Source organism: Otolemur garnettii, unplaced genomic scaffold (genome assembly GCF_000181295.1).
Source record: "Otolemur garnettii isolate 467f Iridium unplaced genomic scaffold, OtoGar3 scaffold00083, whole genome shotgun sequence".
Classification (NCBI taxonomy): Eukaryota; Metazoa; Chordata; class Mammalia; order Primates; family Galagidae; genus Otolemur; species Otolemur garnettii.
Genome location: NW_003852478.1, coordinates 2,785,156 through 2,802,939, shown reverse-complemented (window position 1 = coordinate 2,802,939; position 17,784 = coordinate 2,785,156). Strand labels below are relative to the sequence as shown.

Genomic DNA, 17,784 nt, shown 5'->3' with positions numbered 1-17,784 from the left:
GTGTCCAAGGCCATGGACCTTATGTCCATATGCCAGAATTAATATTTTTTTATAATATACCAAAGTTCATCTTATCATTGGCTAAGAAATAATTATACCAGGAAACAAGGGTTGCTCATTCACATGTGAAATGTTCTACAACGTAAATATTGTAGATAAAAATGTCCCAGGAACTATTTTTTTCCTCATTGTAAACACTGTTCAGCTCTAAATTTAGTAAAATAAAAACAGGTATGCAGTGCTGGTTGATTCAATTTAACCAAAAAAATCTAATTATGTAAGAGTGGTACATTGCTCATGTTAGTTATAATTGCTTCTATTATAATAAATATATTTACAAATTGGACTAATAAATTTATTGCCTTATTAATTGGCTTTCATAAAATTATATTGTAAATCTACCTATAATTACATTAATTATGTGATATTTATTGGCTAGAATTCATAGCTAGTTGGAAACAAATGACTGTTACAGCAACTCATCTCAGAAGGCATGAGCCGAAGGGAAATTGTGGAACCTTCTGTAAGTCATACAGCCTACTTTTAGTTACAGTATCTAATTGTTGGGAAGCAGAGACTAAATGACATTTCAAAGGACTGTACAGGTTTGGGAACTTTACAGAGTTCCCCACACTCGCACTATTTCTAACAAATCTCATTTGTCTTTCTCGTTAAGAAAATATGTATGTTACATAATACAATTTTTCAAGAAAAGAATAAACTGTGTAAACATTGCATGCTTTCCTAAGTGGCAACTTTTTAATTATTTTAAAATTATATAGACAGTATCTTGAAAAATACTTTGAGTCTTTCTTCAAACTTTGTTAGCTTGAGGGTTCTGCCAGACTAAAAAATTCCAAAACAGGTAAATTAAGGCTGGACGGATACTCAGACTGGCAGATTGGACTATGCATTTTCCATCTGCTGGAAAAGTTTCTGCTATATCTAATATGTTTTATCTCAGTATAATTATTGTGAGAGTGAGATACAGCCCTGGAACGTGTCTCTCCTTCTGGTCTACCTCATGCATCCTTTACGGCCATCCCTCAATAAGCATTGGCTGATTCACTAAATTAATCCTTTATATCTTAGTTGGTATTTGTGATGGTCAGTGTAAAAGAAAGTACAAATATATTCTCTAGTAAACAGAAAAATGTAAAAGTTATTATTATGGTAAGTCTCATTAATGGTAAATGCCCCAGTTATGGCAGTCCTGTAGGTATTTGTTAATTATGCTATTTGGTAAACATTTAAAAAAGCTTACCAGCTATATACGTTTTAACAGAACAATATAATATTGTATGTGTTATTTAAAAATTACTTGGAAGAACATTTATGTTCATCTACAAAACACAGTTGATAAGGTCTTATGTCAATCCGTATTATATTCTGTGAGAATTAGGTAAAAATAGGCCTTGCACTGGATCAACTATAAGCAAATTAATGAAATATTGTAAGCAAGGGAGGACGGAGACAGGGACAGATAATTATTAAGCTGTTCATGAACGTCAGACCTGGAGAAATTTCCTTAACATACATTGTCTTTTAATCCTCATAATATAATTCTCATTCTAGTATGTGCTGAAATTGGCATTTATTGGCTCAAAATAGCCTCTTACTATGTAACATATAATATGATATAATATATTGTGTAGTCCCTACATTCAGTGATTTCAGGTTGATATCTTTAAATCAGCCATTGTGGGATTTTTTACACCATAAAACCAACAAAAGCAATAATTTGGGAGCAAGCCCTGTCTCTGAGAACGAGCTCCTTAAACATTTACCACTGTAGTACTGAGGACCGTTAGGTAGAAGGAGATATATTGAAAATGCATTCTAATCATAAAAGCTATAACTATTTCAGAGCAAGTAGCCAAATTTTTATTGGATCCACTCCCTTAATTTTGGTGGATAATCTAAATATTTTAAATATTTTTCATTTGCACACTGGAATTTTTCATTAAAAACATTAATTTTTATTTACATGATTGATTTTAAAACTGAAAAGGTGGTGTCCATATTTTTGTAAGGGGCCGTGTTTCTGTACTTCAGGATCTTTCATGATTGAAATGGTAAAAAAATCATTAGTTTTTAAGATTTATTTAAAATTAAAATGTATTTAAAATGACCTCCGGTTATAAGTCTGACCGTTCTTTCTGTTGGTATTTTGCAGTGAGACCTACTGTAATTGAAACTGACGTTTATGTAAACAGTATTGGACCAGTGGATCCCATAAATATGGTGAGTAAGGAATATTAAAAGGACCTTTGTATCTGGCATAGAGATCTCAGGTGTGAACCACTGTAATAAAATGAGTGTGAATAACTTTTAATGGCTAATGCTGAACGAATTCAGACCAGTTTGCCAGGTGTTGGAAACTGAAACTAAAATATTCCCATATCTAAGAATTTTTAGCCTGTTTTTCCAATGCACTGTGTTTGGTAGGAGTAGGTGAGAGCATAGAAAATTATCATCTGTTTAATCAAGAGTGGGTCCCCGAGGAAATCCAGAGAAAAATCAGAAAGCCTGAGGGAGAAGCAGAGAGAAAAGGAACTCATGGGAGAGAGCGGAGTGTGCACAGAGGATTACACAGCCTGCTAAGATCGGGAGAACGCCCAGCAATTAGATGTCACTAGAGTACATGGTGCCAGGTAGGGGACTCAAAGTCATGACTAAAGACCTCATTAAGAATGGTTGTGCAAACCCCATAACAGGAAGCTTATGAACAGTGCTGTGTGTTGTATGAATTGTTTCCCTTCAGATAACAGAAATGACTAAACCCTTTCTATCAGGGGAGTGTCAGAGGCAGATTTATATTTTTTAATATACCACAATGTATAGCCTAGAACAATGTACAGCAGAGAAGATTGTGCAGAAGACAGATGCAGGAGTCCAGGTTCAGGGTCAGAGGGCCCCATTAAGAGGTTGTGAGGCAGCCTGAGCAATAGATCAGCAGGGTCTCACCCAATGCAATAGCAACAGAGCTGGAGAAGATAACAGCACATAGAAGAAATATTAGACAGGTTAGTTTTTTAGAGTTTGGTGATTTATCAGTTGTGTCTAGACTCCTAGGAAAAGTGATGGTGGAATCATTGTTTGAGGGAGGAAAACGGCATAGGCGTATGCAGCCCCACGGCTCAGGGCACCTTCGGGAGGAGCTGTCCAGCAGTGCTGTATCTGAGTCTCTACATCAGGGACGATGTGAGAACTGGAGAGAGCTGTGGATCAGAAACGGAGGGAGGCAAGAGGCATACAGTATTGCTTAAGATATCAAGAACGTGTAAGATGACCCATGGGAAAATTCAGATGTGAAGATCCTAGGTGTGGGAACAGATGGCATGTTGAAATCAACATATATGAAATGTAGCTGTAGGCAGGAGAAGCGCTGGCAAGGGGCCTGCTGGAGAACATCATAGGGGCAGAAGAAGAACCGGGAGAGGATGGTTCATACAACTAAAGAGAGTAAACAAGATGACGGGGAGAATAATGATGAATCAGAATCACACGTGAAAATCCAAAAAGAACTAGATGAAATGGGGACCGCTGATTCTGGGAATCACGTGGTGGTGGGTACGGCTGTTGGATGAGATTCATTCGAAGGTGAAGGTGGGGAAGGGGAAAAGCTGGATTGGACGTCAGTCCTCCACCTTCAGAATTGGTCTCATCTTTGAACTTGCTGCCACAAAGCCCAGAAGACATACACGGGTCCTGCAGGGGAAGCCATGAAGTCACATACTGGTTTCAAGGTGCGAGAGAGTGAATTTTCACTTCGACGTATGAGTTTTGGGGTAACATCATTCAGCCCATAAGACACCTAAAGATCATTCTCACTTCGCTGAAGTTCCTCTTCACTTCATTTATTCAATATCGTAGCATCTCTTTGTCCCAGGCCTTACCTAGAAGAGCTTCAGAGCATGCATAGCAACTGCCCTGTCCACTTACTCCTCCAGGGTTCCAGCCACACTCACAATATCCAGTCTCCTATTCAGTATGATGTTCACATGATTGTCATGAACTGTTACGAGTGTCTGCACTGATTAGTGCAGCCACGGAGTTTTAGCTGAACATAACTGACTTAAGGTTGTCACCTTAATGCAACAAATAGGAATCAGCTGTGGATAAAGTGAATTTGAGAGGACAGTGGGATGTCCCCGTGGACTAATTTAAATGTTAATCTTAAGTAAGGGGCTAACAGTCAGGGGAAGGTCAAGGTTGGAGCCAAATCTTTTCAGGAATTAGCTAAAACACTTTGAGATGGAAAAATAGATTTACAGTGAAGAGATAAGAAAAAAGGAATGACCACCACACCTTCGGGAACAGATGTATTTAAGGACTTAAAAGATCAAAGTTGGCAAGAAAATAATGACAAATCAGTGCCACAGAAACCAAGAGAAAAAAAAAGCTTCGGCAGATTCATTTTAGTCTTAGCTCTGCCCAAAACGAATTCCTGTGCAAGTAGGTGATTTTGTAAAGAAAAAGCATTCTGTGTATGTGTATAAGAAGGTTAAACTTTTAACATTATGCAAATACAAAGTTTCATAATGTAATAGCTTGCAAACATGTTAATTTTTCTTTTTAGAAGAATTTTATAAGGTTTGGTTTCTAAGTACCCAATGCCGAGGGAAAGTGAGCCTGTTTGAGCATGTGGAAGAGTGTACATTTTCCTAAACTGTATACTTTTTGTTTGGGGATTTTGTTTTCAATTTGCATGAATTCATTAAATTTAAAAGGTGGTAGTAAAATGAAGAGAAAAGGATTCACGGCCGTATTATTCCAGAAGCATTTTGACAAGAATAGCTACCTAGAGGCTTCTATGATTGTCTTCTCGAACAAAAGATTCACGTATTAAAGACTTAGTGTTCTCCGTGGAGCAAATTATGCACTTGTATCCTTGGACAGTGATAGCTGAAAAAAAATAGTAAATGAGTGAAACTGCTATTGAAACTCATGACAGAAGAACACTTGAAACAAAAACAAAATCTCCGTCGAATACTTGATAGTGTTTATTAAAGAAAACCATTGTCACAATCGGAATTAATATGCAACAGGTTACATGGGGCACTATTTATCTAAACAATGCAGGGAAATTAGAATTCACTTTCTATAAAAATGAACAAAATTGTTTTGAATTTGAGAAAATCAAGTGAGCAAATTTGCGTAATTATGAAAAGAAGAGAGTAGTCTCCCCTTAGGCCCTCATGTCACTTAAGGTACGGGTAAGGAACACATTTAATGTGTTAGTTTAACTTTTTAATTGTTTTAAGTTAGGCAAAATTTATTCTTCTGCCAAATGCTTCAAAATGTTTGTTTCTTTTTTACAACTAGACACATAAGATAACTATAGGTAACTGGTAATACCTAAACCAGCATCATTCTACAATAGAATCTGGCTTTCACTTTACTTTTTTTAAAAAAGGCTTAAATTAACAGTTTTAATCTAATGTCTCTATCAAGAGTAGGGTATTCAATAATTGCACGTTAAATGAGTGAATGAATATTCACTCAATATATAGATTATAGCTTTTATTTTGATAATTTATAGTCAACATGAATAATAGAGGCACTAATGAAGATTGGAATAAAATAGAAAAACCTGGAGAGAGGCTGCTGAATTTTATGCCTGCTCTGATTAGAACTACCTTAAGTATATGCAGAACTAAGTATGCAATCAGAAGTGAAGGTAAGAAAGAGAATATTAATAGAGCTCATTGGACTTAAAATTTTGTTTAACCTCAATTTTTCGTATTTGGTTGAGATTTATGGTTTTTGCTCTTTTGAGAAAACACCTCATGATAGCAGCTACTTTCTAACTAACAAATCCAGTGTTCAAAAGTTACAGAAATTCTTCAAATCCAAGTCAAGACCAGTGAGAGCCCCAGGATATTCAAGATGATATTATAGGGACTTAGCAGGACTTAGGGACTTACAAGATTAGTAAGTACAAAAGTAGTTATAATTAAAACTTCCAGGTATAGCTTGGTTTACTTGTAGGGACTTATACCCCTTCATCCATTATTAAGAGACTGAAAATATGAAGATTTGAAAATAAGGGACAAGAAACAACTTATAAAAACTGCCCAAGAGTGGGATCTAGTTTTCATTTGTAGAGCTTAATTTTTGTCATTCTAATTGCAAGAGTGTTATGTCACATAATGTTAGAATATCGTATGAAAGCTGGATAGATTTTGCAGCTTGAAAATTATGATTTGGTCTTGGTAATAGAGGCAGGACGGAGGAGCAAGGCACCCACTATGAAGAGGACAATTTAAAAAGTGTCCAGGAAACTGGCGGTGCTATACTTTAAAACAACCTGCTGAGCAGGACACCAGGGCAAACAGCAGATAAACAGAAGTAAATAGATTTAGCAAATGACAATATGCTTTCCTTCTAGCCTGTATAGAAACATCTAACAAAATGACTATTTTCAGAAAACCTTAAATTACAGAAAGAGAAAATAAGGTTGCTTCCTACAAAAATTAAAATAAAATTCTTTTTAAACAGTAGTATATATGGAACTACAAAAATTCTAAGCATTATTTATTACTAAATGGAAACAAAGGATTTTTCTCAGTAATACCTTTTTTTCACTCATTTAAGTGAAATGCCCGATTATCAAACCTCCCAGTGGAAAGTGGGGGAGAGATGTGGGTGCCTGGGCTGCGTGACACTGATGAGAACTGACCTTGGAGACTTTTGTACTTTCTGGTGTCAGACTTAGTTTGGTAATGACTTCTTCAGACATATGATGTGTATTTGGGCGTTCTGAAAATGTTGAGAAAACTGGGGCTCATAGAGAAATGTTTTTCGTGTACTTCTTCCATTGCGAGGACCACGTTTCTCCTGCACAGCCCCTGAAATTGGTCCTAACCGTACCCAGGTTCATCCCTCCCCCCCGCCCCCCCCCACTGCCTCCCTGTTCTGCAGCTGAATGTAAGGCCTTAGGCATCACTTGTGCATATCAAAGAAACCCTGGTTTCTATTGTTACTGTATTAACTGGAAATGGTTACTTTGTGCCAAGTATATTAACTTGAGGAATTATGAAACAGCAAAAGATTGGCAAAAAGATACATTTTTCTTACCAAGAAAACTGACCTGCATGTGCTCTTGGAGGGGAAGAGAAGGATTCTAGTCTTCCTGGATACGATTATTTGTAGTACGTGAAGAAATGAACTTGCATTTAAAATAAGTTTAATTTCTTGGTGTGTACAATATCTTAAAGATTGTCAGCATGGTTTTAATTCTTTTTATTTCTGCATATTATGTTAACTTTTTGTCACTATGTAGCATAAAATTTACTTCTTTTCTCAGATCTTATTATAAAACAATATACAATTTAATTACTTTTAGATTCAGCATTAGTAGAAAAAAAATTAAATAATAGGCCTGAATAAGAAAGAGTTATTTCCTTTTGTTTTTTCTTTTTTTCCTTTCTTTTTAATTTCTTTTTTGAATTTTGTTTTCAATTGGCTTTCAATTATCTTAGTTTGAAGTTTTTTAATTTTCTTTTTTTAATTAATTAATTAATTATTATTATTATTTTTTTTATTGAGACAGAGTCTCACGATTTGTGTCCTCGGTAGAGTGCTGTGGCATCATAGCTCACAGCAACCTCCAACTCTTGGGCTTAAGTGATTCTCTTGCCTTAGCCTCCCAAGTAGCTGGGAATACATGCACCTGCCACAATGCCCAGGGGGTTTTTTGTTGTTGTTTTATTTTTGGTAGAGACAAGGTCTCACCCTGGTTCAGACTGGTCTCAACCCTCTGAGTTTAGGTCAATCCACCTGCTTTGGCCTCCAGGAGTGCTAGGATTACAGGTGTGATGTTTTTCTCTTTTGTTTTTTTTTCTTTCCATTCTCCTTCCCTCCCTCCCTCCCTCCCTCCCTTCCTTCCTTCCTTCCTTCCTTCCTTTGTCTAACTCTGTTGCCCTGGGTAGAGTGCCATGGTGTCATAGTTCACAACAACCTCTAACTCTTGGGTTTGAGCTATCTACTTACCTCAGCCTCCCAAGTAGCCTGTACACAGCCTTGCACCATCATACTGGCTAGTTTTTCTATTTGGGGTAGAGGCAGGGTTTTGTTCTAGCTCAGGCTAGTCTTGAAATTCTGGGTGCGAGCAATCCACCTGCCATAGCCTCCCAGAGTGCTGGGATTACAGGTGTGAACCACCACTCCCAGCAAGAGTCATTTTCATTTTATGCTTCTTAGATCCAGTGTCCTCATTTTAGATTTCTTAACATTATGAAATTAAATTAACCATTCAATCCTCAAAAGTTACAGAATAATTTTATTTCTTGATTTAAACAGACATGTTTTCATTTTTATTTCCTAGTTGTTTTCGTTTGTCTTCTATTTATTTACCACCTATACAGTGACAGTTCGTTCATTGTTGGAAAAGATAAATTATAAAAGATACAGCTTCCTTTCTTGAGAGGAGCATAAAGCCTAGGGGGGAAGATGGCTACAAAAATGTCAATTAGACCATAAAAGAGGGGGAACAGTCCAGGAATAAAGCACTGTATGTGTCTATATATAGTTTAAATTGTAAAAGGTAATCATAATGCTATTTTTTTCTAAATTATTATTTCATTAAAATAGGTTTATTTACTTATCATAAAATACATACATATTCAACATGGGAAAATTAGAAATTCAATTTAAGTAAAAGAGAAAAGTCAAACTTTTCTAACATATTCAATGGTCACCATTATTATTACCATAACTTTATGTATATAATTTTACCAAATACTCCAATACTATCCATGCTGTTTAATAACACTGTGTCTTTTTACATGTTAAGTCATTTTACTTAATTACTTCAAAAATCATTACATGTTGAATAATAGTAAGGAATATGTTTGCACATAACATATTTCATAATGCATTATTGAACATTTAGAATGTTTACAGTTTGCTGTGATTAAAAATTATGTGATTATTAAGTCCTTTTAGCCAGTCATAATTATTTCTTCATGATATGGGAACACTCACACCTGGAACTTCTGATAGACCTTGGTCAAATTTTTGAGGTGTCTATTTTGAAATTTTTTCCAATAAGAAGCCTCAAAGAACAGAGCCTTAAATCTTCAAATCTCATGGGCATAGAATGATGTGTAATCAATCAATACTGGTGGGAATTCTGGCCTCAGGCCAGGATTGAGGAGGGAGTTTCTAACCAAATCAGCCATAATTTTCATATATGAAGTTAAAATTTGGTTTTTGCCTTCTCATCCGCCTGCTCCAACTCACTGTTTTACTTCAATTGTTATTGTTGATTCAGACATACCCTATGAGGCTTCATTTTTCTTTTTTTGCAGTTTTTGGCCAGGGCTAGGTTGAACCCACCACCTCCAGCATGTGGGCCCTACTCCTTTGAGCCACAGGTGCCTCCCAAGGCCTCAATTTTTATTCTTTTTTTAAAAAATTGTTTGGAATTCATTGAGAGTATAAAGACTTAGGTTACACTGATCATGGTTGTTAGGTAAACTCTCTCTTGTAATTGTATCCTGCCCCTAAGAAGTGTGCCATACACCATGACTCCAAATCTCCTCTCTCTGCCCCTCTCCCCCTACCTCATTCCCCTACCCCACCCCAGCTCATCTACTGCCTTCATATCAGAATTGAGTACATTGGATTCTTGCTTCTCCATTCTTGTGATGCTTTACTAAGAAGAATGTGTTCCACCTCCATCCAAGTTAATACAAAAGATGTAAATCATTTTTAATGGCTGAATAGTATTCCATGGTATACATGACCCACAGCTTGTTAATCCATTCCTGGGTTGGTGGGCATTTAGGTTGTTTCCCCATTTGTCGTGATTGTACATTGTGCTGCAATGAACGGTCTAGTGCAAGTGTCCTTATGGTAAAAGGATATTTTTTGTTCTGGGTAGATGCCCAGTAATGGGAATGCAGGATCAAATGGGAGGTCTAGTTTGCTCTTTGAAATTTTATATAGTTTCTATGTCTAGTAGGAAATGTCTGACTAGGCATGATGCATAAAATTAGCCAATGAAGTGTGAAGACGTCCAGTTCACAACGCTCACTCCAGCACTGCATGGATTTAGAATTGTGGATACACTCCAGGGTCAATTACTGGACATTTGTTAATGTTGTTTATTCATACCAAGAAGGCTCCACTTTCATCTTTGTATAACCCCACAATATGAAAAAAATAACCAGAACACTGAAAAAATATTTGCTAAAAAAGTTAACTGATGAATTCAAACAATATTAGGTTCCTTTTGTCAATCTACATCACTGATGTAAAAACAGGGCATGAAGAGTTAGTAGCTGAATCCAGATTCATGCCTATTTTTTGAAGCTCTCTCAATGTATTTCTGGATGACTTCAATGATTTGAGCAGCTGGCATTTGTTCTTCCATTTGGAAAATAGAATAACACTAATGTTTTTACTTCATAGTGGTAGTATCAAGAGGCTGATGTTTTTACAATAATTAAGCAAAAATGGAGCAAATACCTGTGACCATTTACTACTAAAGCTATTTGTGCCCTGGCTTAGTTATACTCATACCTTTTTTTCTCTGTGTCTATAGCTCCATTACGTGATCAATTGGTAATAATGATTTGGTCTCCATTCTGTTTGGTCCACATGAATAGACAGCTTTGGGAGAGATTAATGCCAACATGGAAAGAGCAAAATCAACCAGATTTCATGATGAAATTATCATGTAACTTAATTAGTTGCTAAGGCAGGTCTTGAATTGCGTGTGAATTTTCATCATTGCTAGAAAACCAGTAATATAGAATTAACTAGTACTTTAAAATGTAAGATGCCCTACGTAGTTGCAATGTTGACAATGTAGTGATAAAACTGCCCTGCATGCTTTCATCAATTCCAGTTTGATTTGATTAAGTTAGAACTCAGAATGACTCACTTCTCTACGTTTATTAATGTTGTTTTGTCAGTTAACTTGCAAGAAGATTCAGGACATTCCATAATGCACCTTGGTTCACAATGTTAAATGCAGTGTTCTTCCTCTTGAGATGAATGTGCTAGAAACCACTGTATTGTTGTTCTGAGTGAATGGAAATCCCATTTCATGTTTTCTCTGCTCATTTATTATGGAGATAATTCTGACCTGCAAATAGTAACAAGAAGTAAAAGAACACAGTTTGATCATTTTCTGGAAATTACACTAATCCAAATCTGTAAACAAAACTGGATTTTTAAATTACATATAAAATGGCACAAACTCTCACGACCTTCTTATCTCACTGAAGCATTTATGAAAAATTAGCAATTTAAAAGGGCTTGAGAGAATTAGCCTCTACAAAGAGTTTGGAGATGAGTTATCAAGCTATGCCTTACACATTTCACTTCTTGATTGTAGATAAAGAAAACATTTGTGAATAGAAAACTTGTTCACATTTCCACAAGATTATCTGCTTAGAAATGTTTAACCCCTTGAAAATTATAACCCTTCCAATACCAATTAGCATGTTCAAAATCAGATATTTTAAATAAAATCCTGCAAACTTCTAAGCAGGATTTACCCCTGGTTGTGAAATTCCATCCCTGGACAAAGTAGTTCTCAAGTGCCACGTTTAATGGTCTGTTAGTTATGAATATTGCAATTAAGTAAACATACCCAGTGGCATGAGATTCCTCTTTCCACCAATTTTGAATATTTGCCAAGTCATGGATGTTATATTAAGCAATTTCTGCTGTTCGATTCCATACAGAAGTGTGACATAACTCTGGCTAAATAGTTTTTCCATGGTCTACCAAAGTGAGCCTTCTTTCTATTTGTGGAAGCCATGTCATTAGCCTAAGTTATGCAGTTACACTCTTAGTGGTTAATTAATCACTTGTGTCATGTAAAGAAGGTGCTTAGATAAATTATGATTGATTCCAAAGAAAACACACAAGGATAGACAAACAGGAGGACAGAATGGGGATTAAAAATATCTTCAGGGAAGCTGTTCAAGAATGTTCCACAAGGTTGAAGGAGGAGGGACACCAGCAGGAGTGTCTATGAGAATCTCCTGGCCTTCCTGACTGCAGGCCCATGTATGTACTCCATTAATATTACTCAGCGAGATGATTAAACACCTGCAGTATAAATATGCTTCACTGCATGTTACGGGATGTGTTTTGCATTATGACTCAGCTTTAGCTACAAACACAGCAAAGTTGTAGCTATGGAATGTGTAGCTCATCTGATTGCAAAAGTACTTTCAGCCCATGTACCTCAGCACAACTGGCTCTGTGCCATCTTGTACTGAGTTGCAAAAAAACAAAATTTTCTTTCTCTCTCTCTTTAAGTTACTCTAGCATGGCAAGCAAGACTATGAAAAGAGAGGGTCACAGGGCAGTGCCTGTGGCTCAGTGAGTAGGGCAATAGTCCCACATACTGAGAGTGGTGGGTTCAAACTCGGCCCCAGCCAAACTGCAACAAAACAATAGCCAGGTGTTGTGGTGGGCGCCTGTAGTCCCAGCTATGCAGGAGGGTGAGGCAAGAGAATCGCCTAAGCACAAGAGCTAGCTGGAGGTTGCTGTGAGCTGTGATGCCACAGCACTCTACTGAGGGCGACATAGTGAAACTCTATCTCTACAAAAAAAAAGAGAGAAAGAGAGAAGAGAGATAGGGTCACAATTCAAGTACTTTTGTGTGTAGGATTCTATGTCTTCATGTCTACTCAAATCAATGGCAGGGAAACAACGCTAAATCTATAGACCTGTTATTGAAGATCACACATCACATCACAACAGGGAAATTATCCATAATTTTTATATATGTATTTAATCTCCTTATAAAGCATGTATTTTATACTCAACTGCATAATATCTGGGCCCTTGCTGGATTTTAAATAATAATTAATATGTATCTGCTTTTCTAAAACTGAAACATTGTTCATCAAAAATAGACAAAACAGGGTTTCTCTCTGAGTTCAGGCCCGTATTCTCGTGGAGCGGACTATCGCTGTGAGCAGTCTGGGTGGAGCCTGGGGTTCCATGCGCCTTCCTCAGTGAGCTCACTCCTACTTTGCTCACTTATTGATCCTCCCGGAAATTTTTTTCAAATTTTCATTCATGAGTTAAATTCCCAATTATACATCTGCTTCTTATGTAAAATATTTTCTTTCAGGCAAATTGGGCAATTATCAATATCACATCAGAAGTAGACAATCAATCTCTCCCACTACAAATAGATTACACGATACCTCAGATTTTTCCATCTATTTTAAATCCTTTCTAAAATTAAAGTTACATGCACATACACACGTCTTTTCACACTATTTACGTTCTGGCATTGATTAGCACTGCTTTACTATTCATTAATGGTACCAAATACATTTTAATGTTTACAATATGGCAGAAATTTTGTTAGGATACAAAGGCAGATAATGGCTCATTACCGACTCCAAATAGCTTTATTATAACCGTGCAATTTCTTTGCTGTTACTTCCCAATATGGAGGACTTCTTTGCTCCAGCCTTGCCTATGTGCAAAATTTAATATAATTTTTAACATTATGGTAATTTGCTTTTGTATGTAATGCATATATTTGCATATTATAAAATCTTGAAAGAACTTTTCCCCTCCACCTCAGACATCAATAATTAATGGGAATATTGTATTTTATTTTAGATGACTCATAAGGATAAACCATAACTTTTTCTCCCAAAGACTGAGTTTAAATGCAACTTCGTAGCCTGAATTTTATAATATAAAAATTTGATCTTCTGAGGAAAACATCTAAAATAACGGCTGCAGTAATACACATGTATTCTTATTCCTCTTTTCCTTCAGGAATACACAATCGATATCATTTTTGCCCAAACCTGGTTTGACAGTCGTTTAAAATTCAATAGCACCATGAAAGTGCTTATGCTTAACAGCAATATGGTGGGGAAAATCTGGATTCCCGACACTTTCTTCAGAAACTCAAGAAAATCCGATGCTCACTGGATAACAACTCCTAACCGTCTGCTTCGGATCTGGAATGACGGACGGGTTCTGTACACCCTCAGGTGATACTGTTTTGAAAATTCATACTTGCTCTAATTTATTTTCCATGCTAATATTTCATCTGCTCCTAAATTTTCCTTTTTCAGAGTAGCAAGGTAAAGAATATGTAGTTTCTATTATGTGGTAACATCTAAAATTGTGAAATATTTGGTGATATTTTTTAAGCTCAGAGTTATTATTATGTAAGAAGGACTTAAAACAAACAAGAAAAACTCCTTGGTTTTCCTCCTTTGAAGCAGAAGCAGTTATAGCAAGAACATTATGTTTCTTTAACCAATTCCTCAAATAATTGACTGAGACTTCCTCTAGGAGCAAATCTTGCTATAAAATCATAATACTCTTATTTTCAATGGTGTGGCAAAATATCCCTAAGGGAACATTAGATGAGGGTTGATGTTCAACCTCAAGGTTCAAGTTTATTTAATTTATGGCCTTGAACATAACTGCTTATTAAGGATATCCTAAATGAAAAGATGTTCATAATAAATTAAAATAAATAAATCCCCACACCAGCCACGTGTCCTCTGCTATTCTGTTGTGTGTGGGCATGTTTGTGAGCCTGTATGTATTTGGGGAGATACCAAAGTATGAATTTCAAATGCAAAGGCAGGCATTACACTGAATCGCGTACACGGGAGACTTAGTTGGCTGAGAGGACAATGTGAGGATTTCCTTAATCAGGAATGGGATATTATCATTTAATATTTTTTATTTTAATTTTTTGTTAAATTGTAACACTGTACACTAACGCATTTATGGAGTACAATGTGCTAATCTGATAAACAGTGTGGAAAGCTTATGTCAAACTTGTTAACATAACCAACACCTCATTTATATCATTTAATATTTTGATAATTTAGAATCATTACAGTGTTCTAATATTCTCAGTTCTTTATTGTAGGCCCTGATCATGAAAATTAGACGAGAAACCATTGATGCTTAAACTTATTTCTCCTTCATACTTATTTTTCCCTCTCAATAGACTGACAATTAATGCGGAATGTTACCTGCAACTCCACAATTTCCCTATGGATGAACACTCCTGCCCATTGGAATTTTCAAGCTGTAAGTGATAAAAAACGTTTGATAGAATTTTAGCCTCAGACCCTTTTTATAAAAAAAATATAAAATAAAATGAGATAAAATGTAATTTCCAAGGTTGTGGATTACACTAAACTCTCTGAGATAAAATAATCACAAATAATGTATTGGTGTTTTGCTCTTAAACTAAGAAATGGCAATAAATGTGTAGTGAATGTACATATTTTATTAAATCATTATTTACAAGTTTTACTTTTATTCTAGTGCCCTTTTCTTATTTTAGATTGAATAAAGGAATACTGAAGATAAGTTTATATTCAAGTGTTTTTACACATCCATAAATAAAAGGTTGATTCAAATTACATTTACTTTTTCACTTTCCTGGAAACAGGATAAGTATATACGTATAAATAAACAGGATAAGTGTATATATATATATTTATGTATATAAATATATACATTTATGCATATATGGGGTGCAATGTACTAATCTGATATACAATGTGAAAAGCTTATATGAAACTTGTTGATATATATATGTGTGTGTATATGTATATATATATATATATATATTTTTTTTTTTTTTTTTTTTCTGAGACAATGTCTCACTGTGTCACCCTGGATAGAGCACCATGGCATCTTAGCTGACAGCAATCTCAAACTTTTGGGCTTCAGCGATCCATTCTTTCACCTCAGCCTCCTGAGTAGCCGGGACTATAGGCACCCACCAAGACACCAACTAGGTTTTCTATTTTTAGTAGAGACAGGGTCTCACTTTTGCTCAGGCTGGTCTCAAACTCCTGAGTGCAAGCAATATACCTACCTGCCTCAGTCTCCTGGAGTGCTAGGATTATGGGTGTGCACTACTGTGCCCGGTCTGAAACGAGATATAACTTTATCATTCTGGATTTTTAAATAGATTTTCAAATTTATCTGAGTTAAACATATTTACCATATGAATGGCAAATAGTTAAGAAGACTTTTTGAGTCAGAAGGAAATACGTTCATTTTAATTAAAAAATACGAGTCAGTAAAGTGGTGAGAGCTAAATAATTTTAATATAAAACCTAGTATTTTCTTCTAAGGAAAAGATTATAATATTTCTATAGTAATGTTAATTTTACTTCGTATTGACAAATATAGCCTCGCATACTTTTTTTTATAAAAATATGTTTCTTGATAACATACAAGTATGTCTTAAAAATATATAAAACATCTACTTAAAATGTTTTTGGTTATATCCAAAAATTGTCTAGTGATTTTCTTTGAAATTTTATTTTTCCATAGATCATATTCTAGAATCTATTGGCAACAGAGGGTAATATAATCTTTCATTATGATTACCCCACTTCACTTACTAAATTTTTAGATCTCTTTTCTTGCCCTTTATTAGTGATTTTCTTGACTTTTCTCAATGTTTTTTGTCTCATTAGAACATCCTTTTAACAATGATGATCTCCTATCTTACTGCTTTGATTAACTTCGCAATAAATAAAATAGCTAAATTGCAGCAAAGACTTGGTTAATAGGAATACTCCAGGAGCAGTTGATATGCCAATAAATCATAGGGCAGTTATAGAACTTTCTTCTAGGTTCTATTTCTAAGTTCTGATGTGAGATCGCTTTTGTTTTGAGTATCACTATTGGGAATTAATAATCTGTCTTCATGAAGGTAATTGGATGTCCAATACAAAAATACAATAATCATAGGTAATTTTTTCCAGGCACTCTACACAGGTCCAGAATTAACTCTTCTGCATCTAATATTTCAAAAAAAAATGTGTGAAAGATTTTGTTACAGTCCCAATTTTAAAAGTCAATGTGTTGAGACTCAGATTGGCTAAGCATCTAACTGCATTGATCTGTGCCCATATGAATAGATACTATAGGTACACTGTTGCCTCTGTAATAAACAAATAGGAAGTATCAAGAGCAAGGAGGTTAGAGTCCTAGAAAGCAAGAGAAAGAAGGTGGAGAAATGGAAAGGAAAAAGCATCTTAAACAGGTCGGCAGAGGTGACAGCTGCTTCATTGCATGACTAATAGGGGATCCCGGTGCAAAATGATATGGTATTTTGCATATTTTAAAAAGTGATTGATGGATTCTGTATCTTTATTTTATTTATTTATTTTTTTTGAGACAGAGTCTCACTCTGTTGTCCCAGTCTAGAGGGGTGTGGCCTCAGCCTAGCTCACAGCAACCTCAAACTCCTAGGCTCAAGGGATCTTCCTGCCAAGGCCTCCCAAGTAGACTGGACACAGCAGTCCCAGCTGTTATAACCCATCACAACTCCCAGCTATTTTTTTCTGTTTTTAGTAGAGATGGGATCTCATTCTTGCTCATGCTAGTCTCAAATTCTTGAGCTCAAGAAATCCTCCCAACTTAGCCTCCCAAGAATTCTAGGATTACAGGCGTGACCCACTGCACCCGGCCAGATTCTGTATCTCTAACATAGTAGGCCAGTCTTTCTGTTGCAAATGCTTAAAATTTTTAAATTATTAAAATCTTCCCAAAAACATGTGATACAGGCTCGGTGCCTGTGGCTCAAGCAGCTAAGGTGCCAGCCACATACACTTAAGGTGGCAGGTTTGAATCCCCAGCCCGGGCCCGCCAAACAACAATGATGGCTGCAACCAAAAAATGGCCAGGCATTGTGGTGGGAGCCTGTAGTCCCAGCTACTTGGGAGGCTGAGGCAGGAGACTTGCTTGAGCCCAGGAGTTGGAGGTTGCTGTGAGCTGTGATGCCAC

At 36.0% G+C, this 17,784-nt stretch overlaps 1 protein-coding gene across 1 annotated transcript in view; it reads left to right on the top strand.

Annotated features, from left to right (window-relative positions):
* The window catches only part of GABRG1 (gamma-aminobutyric acid type A receptor gamma1 subunit), an 81,394-nt gene that overhangs the window by 42,682 nt on the left and 20,928 nt on the right, over window positions 1-17,784 (top strand). The window contains exons 3-5 of the mRNA XM_003794584.3: window positions 2,177-2,244; window positions 13,777-13,997; window positions 14,978-15,060. Of these exons, the coding sequence (XP_003794632.1) occupies window positions 2,177-2,244; window positions 13,777-13,997; window positions 14,978-15,060 (372 nt within the window). The remainder of the gene's footprint in view (window positions 1-2,176; window positions 2,245-13,776; window positions 13,998-14,977; window positions 15,061-17,784) is intronic.